At 43.6% G+C, this 11,125-nt stretch overlaps 1 protein-coding gene across 2 annotated transcripts in view; it reads right to left on the reverse strand.

Annotated features, from left to right (window-relative positions):
* Positions 1–1,579, reverse strand: part of LOC135901005 (signal peptide peptidase-like 2A) — a 45,019-nt gene extending 43,440 nt beyond the window's left edge. For both annotated transcript variants that reach the window (XM_065430634.1, XM_065430633.1), the window contains exons 1-2: positions 1,444–1,579; positions 126–260 (exon numbers count right to left, since the gene is read on the reverse strand). In XM_065430634.1, coding sequence (XP_065286706.1) covers positions 126–260; positions 1,444–1,503 — 195 coding nt within the window. In that variant the 5' untranslated portion in view covers positions 1,504–1,579. The remainder of the gene's footprint in view (positions 1–125; positions 261–1,443) is intronic.
* Between the last annotated feature and the right edge of the window lie 9,546 nt (positions 1,580–11,125).

Raw genomic sequence — 11,125 nt, forward strand, 5'->3', positions numbered from 1 at the left:
GGGTCGGTGCGAAGAAGCCTGCTGAAACAGTGTGTTATATCGGATGTCCCTGCCGATATATATCGTCCGCCCAAATAAAAATAAGAGCGGTGCAAAGAAGCGACCTGGCGGACGCGCATACTTACGGCATCTTCTTCGTTCTTGGCGATGTCCTTGATGGCCGGCACGTAGAACACGCAGTGTACCTCGGGAGCGGACGCGTCGGCCGCCTTCACCAGAAGCACGGCGGGGGCACCGGGATTTGCGCCGTGCGCCGGATGCTGGGAGACCGTGATCAAAAATGATTACGAGGACGATAAAGAGGTCACAAAGTACAAACGACAAAAAAAAGAGTGGAAAAAAAACCAGACCGAGACACCACAGGGCGCATTCTGAGGTCGGCGCTTCCTCCTTTATAGCCCGCGACAACTGTTTGCGCTATAGCTATTGCTCAGACACCGCGTGATAAGCATGTACCAAAACAGATTAATATCGCGGGATGCGTCAAGAGCATATTTTGCAGGAAGATCGCCGGCTTTTATACGATTTTGCTAGCCCTAGCAAGTTGTACGAAATTTTTTACGGAAAGACTAGAGATTGGAGAAGCCAAAAGTACCAATTCTTACAGTGCATTTAGACCTGCAGCGTGTTGTACACTGCGTCTTCTCCCCTGAGGGAGGATTCTGTTGGTAGACGCTTATTCAGCAGAAATACAGCTAAAAAACGCCTGCTGACGCAGTTCTCCAAGTAGGTTAGAGCAACCAAAATTAACACGGCATCTCGGGAAACTGAAGTTATTCTTGTCACTATAGAATTGTTACTAGCCTAGCATTCGACAAATTTTATTGCAGTATACAATACCACGCACAGCATATTTGAGAACCGTGTATCTGTCCGCCCTGGTCACTAATTATATGCAGCTGCTGCTTATACGCATACTGCCACTTTTGCGTCCTATATTTATCCTCAGACAGAGATGGGAAGGTCCATTGGCACGCTATTGTGGCCATTACTAGTTCATTAAGGTGGAAGAAGTCATCTCGCATTACACATTGTGAAACAGTGACCATAAGATATTTTCAATGCTGCGACCCCGAAGCTTATCTAATATCTTATCTCCTATAAGTGTCTTTGAAGCAGTAAAGGGAAATGCTGCAGTCTATGATACTCTCGCTAACAATTGAAAGCTCCAGCTTTGGTTAGCCATAGATAAGCGCGATGTCTGAGTAGGTCTATGAATTGAACACAAAAGCGGCTACACAAGAACTGTTCTTGACTAACAAAGTCATTGTGAATAGACACCTTTCAACTCGATTAAGCAGTGAACGTTATCTACAATAACATTGTGTTTTTCTTCATTCACTTTGCTATGTCCCAAGAAGGGATTCAACCACTTCTCATGCAAGGTAAACACTCTGTTCTAACGCGTAGGACCGGAGGTCGTTACGTTATCGCTTTACTCACCACTGCGAAGGCTGCAGTGAGGATTTGGACGCAAGCCGCCACCAGCAAACGGGGAGACATCGTCTAAAGTACAAAGCAAATGCGCAATGAAGATCGCAAAAATGGCCAAGGTTTCACTCGACTGAGAAGGGCCTTCTTCTTTCTCAGCAGTGCAGCGCGTGCTTACCGGCACGTAGCGCGTTTGGATGATATGGTGATGATGATGATCATGATAACATTAAATCTCTATGGCACCTACCCACTCGGGAAAGCGGTCAAGAATAGGGCGGATTTTAGAACTGAGTTTAAGATAAAATTGTAGAAGTGTTTAATAATTGAAATAGGAGAGCGATAAGGATATAGAAATGCTTTAGGAATCCTTCATTCTAATATGAGAAAGAAGAAGAAAGACAGAAAAGGGGCAATGAGCGATGATTTAAATGGCCGGTATTGTTCTCGCATTTCTAGGCTAGCTGTGCGATGCATGGAGTTCTTCCCTTAACGCTGTAAGGTCCCAACACATTTACTCATCAAGGAGCATTAGGAAAATGTTTTGCTTTCGTTTCTCGCAATGGAAGGTAAAATCGTACAGAAAAAGTGCAACGAAATGTTATACATGACTTAGAACAATTAGTTTAGTAATTATTTACTAATATAATTGGTTTGCTGAACTATCCTCAATTGGCAATACGGGCAAGTTTGCTTTAGCGTATCAGAAACACTGCTTTAGGTTATGCGTCAATTTCGTCGGGCTTAAGACCGAATTTCGAGGCGTTAAACTCATTGTAGAATACACGCTACATTAAGCATTCCTAGATTAATAGTGAATGAATGAATCAATGAATCAATGAATGAATCAATCAATCAATCAATCAATCAATCAATCGATCAATCATTTATTTGCCGTGTCTGTGAACAGCCATAAGGTGTTCGCATAGATAAAAGCACAACCGCAGGAGATTATAAGTGACAAAAACAATGAATAAAAAGAGCAATCTTGAAAAGCGAAGTGTACATACAGCAAGGCGTAAGCTGAATACAAATAAAAAAGAAAGAGAAGGGCAGTTGAACAGTATGCGAATCTATGACACAACAACGCAAAGCTCTTAAAGTACATTGGCAACGAGTTAGCATAAATATTAAGGTCACGAAAATAAGCGCTATGAAGACTCCCTATTCTGTGCAAAGTTGAGTGTTGGTGATTACAGACAGGAACATCGAAAGGTCTATGTTCTCTGGCGACCTTATGCGGAATACGAAACCTGGCACAACTGAGCCGTTCGGGGTAGGTGAGGATACCATGAAGAAGTTTGAGAACGAACAGAAGGTCAGCGCGATTACGTCGGCAGCGAAGTAAGGACAATCAGAATAATCCAACAGTGCTACAACAAGGTCCAGCGTCCGTGTTAGCACAGAGATGATGATATATGCTCAGAGACTCTTTATGGACCCGATATGTAGTGTCACTGTTGCGTGTAAAAATGACATTCCAGACGACCGACGCGTATTCGAGTTGAGGAAGAGGGATTGTTGTGTACAACTTGCGGAACGGAGCAGGAGAATCGAATTCTCTTGAAATTTCGCAAAGTGAGCCAAAAGAGCGCGCACTTCGTGCTCTCAACAACAAGAACAACAACAACAACAACAACAACAACAACAACAACAATGTTTATTTAACGCTCCCGGGAACAACCTTGCGGTCTTAGTTCTGCCGCACGCATACATTAAAATAAAACAAAAAACAAAAACAGAAAGACAATAACACTCCAGATCAATATAATTTAAAAGGAAAGCAATGAATAAAAAGAACAAGTGTGAGAAGACAAGGGTAGATGCAACAAAGCGCAATGTAAATACAAAAGCAAAAGAAGGAGAAGGGCAGTTTAACAATGCATGAAAGTATGACACAACAAGGTAAAGCTTGGAAAGGAACGATGACACCGAGTTCTGAAAAAATATCAAGATCATGAAAATAATTGTTATAAAGACACCGCATTCTGTGGATGGTTGCGTGGTGTTGATGACAGGCATGGAAATGGAAATGTGTATGTTCAGTGATGATCTAGCGCGTAATACAAAGCATGTTACAACTCAGGAGCTCGGGACAGGGGAACATACCGTGAATAAGTTTAAAGGGAAACGAAAGGTCAGCGCGATTACGCTTTAGCGAAGTAAGGGCAATGACAATCGAACAGTGTTAGAATAAGTTTCAATGTCAGTGGTTGCAATGCAGTGATGATATACGCTTAGGAACTATTTCGGCGCCGCATCTATAATGTCACAGTTCGATCTGGAAAAGCCGTTCCAGAGCACCGACGTATATTCAAGTTGACGAAGACAGATAGTTGTGTACAACTTGCGGAACGCTGTAGGAGACTTGAATTCCCTCCATAGTCTGCAAACAGAACTAAAAGAGCCCATACCCCGCGTAGCATAGTGTTCAGTGTGAGCAGAAAAATGTAAGGTTGCATCAAAACGTACGCCGAGATCATTGATCTCACAGACCTTACACAGTGGTACAGGATCTACAGAATAAGAAAAAAATGCTGTCTTGCGCGTGCACTTGATGAATTTAGTCTGATCCGCATTCAAGGAGAGGTTATTATCTTTGCACCATTTAGAAAAGGAAAGGAGGTGCGACTGCAGGGTGCGACAGTCATTAACAGTGTGAATTAAAAATTTCGATCTCATCGGCATAGAGAAGCAACGAGAAGTTCGGAATAACGGAACGAACGTTATTATGAAATTTTTTTTAACAATACGTGCCGCCACGGTGTTCATCACATTGTGGATTCCGACGGTTCTTTAAACGACAGCTTGGTAGGCTGCCGGATCGTCGGTACGCAGTTGCTGCTTGTGCTCGGCTGCACGACCCTGTTCTCGTGCCCGGGCTGCAGCATAGGCACGACGTAGACGAGCTCGGTGCCGGTTCTACTCGTGGCCTACCAATTTCGGAGTCGGAGAGAAACTGATGCGCACCCTCGGCTACGACGGAGAGCAACGATGTCACTGCATGCGCCGCCAATCCCGTGGCTTTTTTCCTCTCTTTTTTTTTGCGTTATGCGCATAGGGCTGCGCTGGAGGAGTTTTCAGAGCACAGGCGACGGACGGACGAGTCGGCTAGCCATTTACATCTTCGCTGTAAAAAGGAGTGGTCCTAACACTGATCCTTGAGGCACGCCGCTAGTTGCCATGTAAAAGAAAAAGAAAAAAAAAACGTTTGGCCATTGACGTTATCATAACATGATCTATCAAGAAGATAGCTGCGCAAGGGATTTACAATTGACGCGTCAACACAGTGGCGTAAGCTTGATCAGAAACAGTGAGTCGCAGACTACATTAAAGCATTTTCTCAGGTCACAGTTAACGGTGTCAACTAGCCCCCTTTGAATTATCGACGCGGAGATCTGATTCGTGATAGTGGAGCGGCCAGTCAGAAATTCATATGCTGGTTTGGAACGAGTGAGTTATTCACTGTAAAAGACAATATGTTTTATATAGAAGGTAATAATAATAATAATAATAATAATAATAATAATAACGCTAATAAATACATGTATTTAGTGGAATGATTACTGTTTCTGTAGACAAACGGAAATTGCGGTAGGTTATATCAATATTATTGCTATTGCGTCAACTGTTTACATGATCCTGCGAGGGCGAGTTCCTCCCTGTGGACATTGGCGCGAACATCCTAGTGTAAGTTGTCTGATGGAATTATTGTTATTTAGCGTTATTGTTCCGCCTGTTCACGTTAATGATTTTGCTAAAATGATACTGCTCAATCAAAGGTGCATTTTAATTTCCTTGCAACAGTATACACTGAATCATGGCACAGCACGCGACGGCGTTTATGATGCTGCTCTGATGTTCCTCTGGTGTTGAAATAGCTATCGAAGTGCAAGAAAACAACACCAACGAGACACTCACCATATTGATGGGTGTATTCTCTGCGCACGCCGTTATTCAACATCCGGCTTCGGCGAAAAGGTTTTCGTGGACACACAGGCGCGCTTACGCGCAAAAGCGAAACGCTTAACTGCAGTTCTGTCAACAGGTTTTAAGACTACTCACAAGATATCTTTACGTGGGTACGGTAACCGCCGGGGACGCGCATGCGCCAAAAATGTTTGGATAGCGGTTGCCTGGCCTCTAAGGTGAGGAGCGTGCAGACACGCCTATAATGTCCAGTGAGCCATCGGAAGCCAGCTGGTCTAAGTTTAGTTCGACAGTCAATGATAACCAGTCAATTAACCTATTGATGCGGGAATTTAGACGTAGATGGTGAGCTTCTGTTCAACTTGCTTGTTGTGTTGTTGTTTAATTTATAACAAGAAGTACCCGCAGGCCGTATAAACCGACAGCATGTACCAATTCCAAGAGGCTGTGGACGCAGGAGTTGGGACCTCGCTTATGCATGCTACGCTTCCAGCATTGGTAGTGCTACCACTAAATGCTTACGGTTTCTTCTTTATCCCCGGCCTGTTGGTATTGATTGCGCACTTAATTTGTAAAAGTTACGGATGTAAAAAAAAGGCATCGAGAGCAAAAATTCCATTTTTTACGCTTGAGAAAGCACTACGAAAAATCATGGAGTATTTTTTGTTCTCATTATTAGTTCGCGTAGGCTTACACCTGGAGATATTTTTGCGTCAAGCAGTGCTATGCAGGTCCCAGAGTTAGTACCAGCGCTGGAAACACGTAGCGGAATTCTTTCCGCAATTTCATAAGTATGTGTATTTTTTAAGGATCTGTACAGTTCTTGCGTGCGCTAATTGAAAACATGAAGCCCGTCGTGATTCCTTGATGACTGCGGAGCTCTGGTACTAAGCCCACAATTTCAGGTTTGATTCCTAGCCGGGAATTCACCGTGCCGCAAGGAAATGCTGAAAATACTCGTCTATCGTGCTATAGGTGTAACTTAATTCACCCCAGATTATCTAAATTAATCCTGTGGCCTCTATTACAGCGCAAAAGTTGCCTGTTGCTTTGGAATACAGAACCCCGTAATTCAATGTAATTTAACGACAACCGTACTTTTGTCGCCTAAACGGGCACTAAAAGGAACGTACGGGCGATATCCACATTCTCGACGTCCTTGTACACATTTAAGGAGTCGTGTTTAGAACCTTCGCTGGCTTTGGATATGCGCGCAAGCTTCAATATATTTCGAATGGCGCCTGATATTTTTCAACCTCGTTGCCATAGCCTCGGCCACGCTCTTGATATACCGACAGTTTCGCATAATACCCGTGAGAACCTTTCGGGTTTCTTTTTTTCTAGAGCTGCTTCCGCACGCCGTAAACTGGCTTTCATCGTTTTCGATTTCTCAATGACGATAAGCGTTCTACTTTTGTTTCGTCGTTCCTTGACCTCTTCTATCACACGGGAGGCAGGATTATATGGACAGAATACGTTAGCATTGGCGTCACGTAACGCAGAGTATAGTACGCGCGCAAGAAATCATAAAAGACACTTCTTTCCGGATCCGCGGCAACGCCCTTAAGGTCAGGTTGCGCATTCGCACACCTCTAGCGGCTTTGACGTCCTCTTACAGTGCATGAAGGCGCACGTGGCTGTCAAATTTTAAAAAATAATCGGGTTGAATTAAGCGTTTGGCACTGTACTCCACTGTATGACTAATACGATGGTTGTCGTCAGCGAAGTTGGGGAAAGCTGTTTTTTGTATACTATCTACTTAATAAAGCTCCTCTCCAGAGAAGCGCTTTCTCTCTTCGTCTCCGATAACTTGGCGTGCAGGCGCGACAACAGTGGTTCTCAACTTCTTAGCTTTCATTGTCTTCGAAAGCTCGTAAACGAAGGAAAATTTCTGTGTTTTGGCTAGTCTTGTGACGCAAAAAGACAGCGATTTCGTCGGTTATTTCTTTCCAGTATGTCGATTCAGCAGTGTTTTTCTACTGCTGGCTTCACCGTCTTCGGCTTTGTTAACAAAATACAGAAGCAATGTGAACCTTTGCGATCCATGGCACCTTGGCGGGTTTCTTGGCATGATCACTGGGATTTCCCGATCGGTACGTGAATATCGCTTATAAAAAACTCAAGGCACTAGCGAAACTCGCACACACGCGACATGTTCGTCCAGATTATAGCAGCAACGGAAAGGCACGCAGATGGCCCATGAAGAAAGTTAAGATTAAGACATGGCTTGTTAATTATACAGGTCCTGTTTATGAAAGAGAAGTATTCTTATCCACGAAACAGCAGCTTGAACTTACACAGGAAAGCTATATACGGTTCTAAAGAAAACGTTCCAGGCTTGACGAAAGAATGGTGCTGTTCGGGTCATCGAACCAGTACGAACGCCTATTAGGGGCAATCGCTCTACATATACAAAGAGAGAGCCTGGAGAATATAGCACGTCGCAGAAAGGAGCGAGAATTAATCGGCAACTACAAGCGTAAGAACCAAATTTATGGCAAAACCAGGAGAGCGACAATCCCGGAAATGCTACGGTCCCGGGCTTGAACCCACGGAACACAGGGAATTTCCTTTCAGCTACGAATACTTCTATCTGAGGAACCCATATGGGGTTTCTTAGCAGCTTCAAGAGACCATTTATAGTGTTACTGTGCATCCTCACATACGCAGTCAGTGCTTACTCTCTCCCTTTTTCCTCTTTATATTCCCGTTTTCTCCACCCCCAGTGTAGGGTAGCAAAGTAGGTGCTAGTCTCTGTGACTTCCCTGCCTTTCCTGCCCTAGCTATGTCTCACTATCTATTCATGCTGGCTCTTTGGTGGATAGGGACCCTTCCATTTCAATAAACTTCCTCCACCTTGCCGGCTTCCTCAAAACGGATACGCGACGCCCTTTTTATGCACAGCACGCAGCGCTAACGTATATGCGACGCCGTTTACTTTCTTGACATATTCGCAAGTAAGCGCAGCTTCCACGCTCTTCCTCACTGGCACCTTAGACCCAGACGCCACGCACGCTCTCGTGCCCGCTGGCTTCTTCGCACCTATTCGCTAATCAAGCCTCTCAAGGATTGGCGGTTAGCATCTACAAAGGAAGCGCGCCCGCGCAAACTCACCACTGGTTAAAGAGCTTGAAAGACGTCGCTTGCGATTGAGGTTAACTGGTAGGGCTTCGTAATGCTTATCAAAGCCGTTAAACGCATTCGCTTTCGTTCGGGAGTCGTAAAACCAGCTTAAACAAAAAAAGCAAAAAACGAAGTAAAACGAAAAATATAGAAAAGGAAGAAAACATGAAGAAAGGAAAATGAAGAAAGGACTGCTTCACGTTTATTCAAAAAATCGTACAGGGTTGTCATTGCAGGGCACTTTAATTCACATCATATCACCTGAGGTTATCACTCAGATACGAGTGGTGAACTCCTGTGGTCACACGTATCATCTCCAAATGGTCGCTGCTGCAGTAGAGGGACTGTAACGTTTAGGCGCCAATATTCAAGGTTCGTGATTGCCTTAACTCTGCCAGCTACTGTACTTAGCGTGCCATCACGGACATCTCTAGTTTGTGGGACCTCCAGGGATCGCTTCCCTATACTTTTTTCTGTCATGTGGTCTTCATGCCTGCGCGACGCGTTGTCCGCTGCTCGGCCCAACGGTTGGCCGGCCTAGCACGGCTAAGCGGCGACGACTCCCTCACCGGTGGCGCGGAGCGCCACCTTTTGTGCTTGCAAACCTCAGACCAGTCTTTCTGACGTCACGCCTCGGCAAGGTCACGGAACATGTCATGTTCAACCAGCTCTCGGACCATGCGCAGGAGGACGAACTTTTTCCGTACACGATGATCGGGTTCAGGTCAGGACTTTCGACCCAGGATGCTATGCTTAGAATTAAGAAGAGGCTCATAGAAAGGGTAACTCGCGATACAAGGATCATACTCGGTCCTGATGTAGAGAAGGCTTCCGACACTGCACGCCACACGGCAATTCTTCAGGCCATTTCGGATATTATTCTGAATAAATGCGTGGTTTGACCAGAAATCCAACAGCCCTGATTTGTACCATATTGATGCGTTTAATAACCTTAAGTTTCCATTTTCATTGAAAGAAAATATGGAAACCATTATTCATCTACTAAGGCTAGGGACGAGCTACACAAAACATTTCTTACACAGAATTGACCGTGCGGTAACCCCCGAATGTGATTGTGGATTTGTAACTGAAAATATACATCACTTCCTTTCTAGATTGCCCACCTCAAGGCACAACAAGGCGCATCCTCAAATCAACTCTAATGACACTCGACCGCAGACTTTTAAGTATAAAGAAACTTTTGGGTCCTTGCCCAACAACGGCCTTGCGCACAAAACCGCTTTAAAAGCATGAAACATTTTTCTCGAATACAGCGGCATTGTTTGCCGTTATTAACGCTTTTAATGGTCCTTTAATTTCAATGTCGCTGTACATATGTGCTTCTGGATTATGTTATGTGAACTCTTCTGTTCTGACTCTATGTGATAATGCATTTACAGTATGTATGCAACACCCGCTGACTAGAGGCTGTATTATTAGGCGACAGCGTTATGTGTATTTTCGAGACTTTCTTGTATAGCGCTCTGGATATAATAAACGTGTATATTGTATGTACCACGTATTTTTTACATCATTATGTTACTGCGAAAACGTTGCTTGACAAGTTCTGGAGCTAGCATGAAAAGGTTGCTTGACGTGTAATCTTGAACTCCATATGTTGTAAGTTAGACCCATTCAAGAGCTAAGAAATAGCTGGCGCCTAAACTGTGCCCCAACTTCTTCTTATATCATATCAACAAAAAACCTTCTTTAGCTTGAAAAACTTGGGAAAAGCCACCTCACTCACCTCACTTGATGCAACATACTTGCCATTGATAACTTAAAGCCATGATTTGAACTCGGCAGCAATTCCTACTAGTTATGGCGTCTCTCTTGCGCTGAACATATTTTTGCCTTATTTTTGTTGCCCGGATGTGGTTAATACACCTAGAGTTTCTTTTTTGCTTTCTGCCTGCTTTTATCTGCTCTTAGACTTGAAAGAACTCCACCAACGCGATTATCCATTATGGCTATCTTCGATCCTGTTGACTGGTGATAATGCACAATTTTGTTTGTTGTTTGTCATTTTGTCACTTAACATGACGTTGATATTCAGTCTCGCCATGATTCTCGGTAATTGCGTTCACATTTTTACCACTCAATAGCCGCTTTTTTGGCATGCCAACGTGCCGGTGTTTTTCACTTAGAGCGCTTACTGCCATGCTTAAATGTATTTTTGTTGAACCGAGTTCTTGTTGAATTTTTACCTTTGAAATGTTCTGCTAAAATGTGACTTATTTTCGGATATGTTTATTAGGGTTATTTTATTCTGCTTTTGTTTATAAAGTAAACTTTACGACATTTATTTGAACATCATCTTCAAATACTTGACTACGCATCAAACGTCGCTGTGAATGTTCCCTGAGTGTATAATTTAGTATGGCGCAAATCTAGCTTGAAATAATTAAATTTGACAGCATTGCCACTGGTGATATCAACGAATGAACGTCAACCAATTATGAAGTTGATAGCGGCGTTCCGAAACAGGGAGCAACCGACGAGTTGACATACACACACACACACACACACACACACACACACAGATATATATATATATATATATATATATATATATATATATATATATATATGTGTGTGTGTGTGTGTGTGTGTGTGTGTGTGTGTGTGTGTGTGTGTGTGT

Source organism: Dermacentor albipictus, chromosome 2 (assembly GCF_038994185.2).
Source record: "Dermacentor albipictus isolate Rhodes 1998 colony chromosome 2, USDA_Dalb.pri_finalv2, whole genome shotgun sequence".
Lineage (NCBI taxonomy): Eukaryota > Metazoa > Arthropoda > Arachnida > Ixodida > Ixodidae > Dermacentor > Dermacentor albipictus.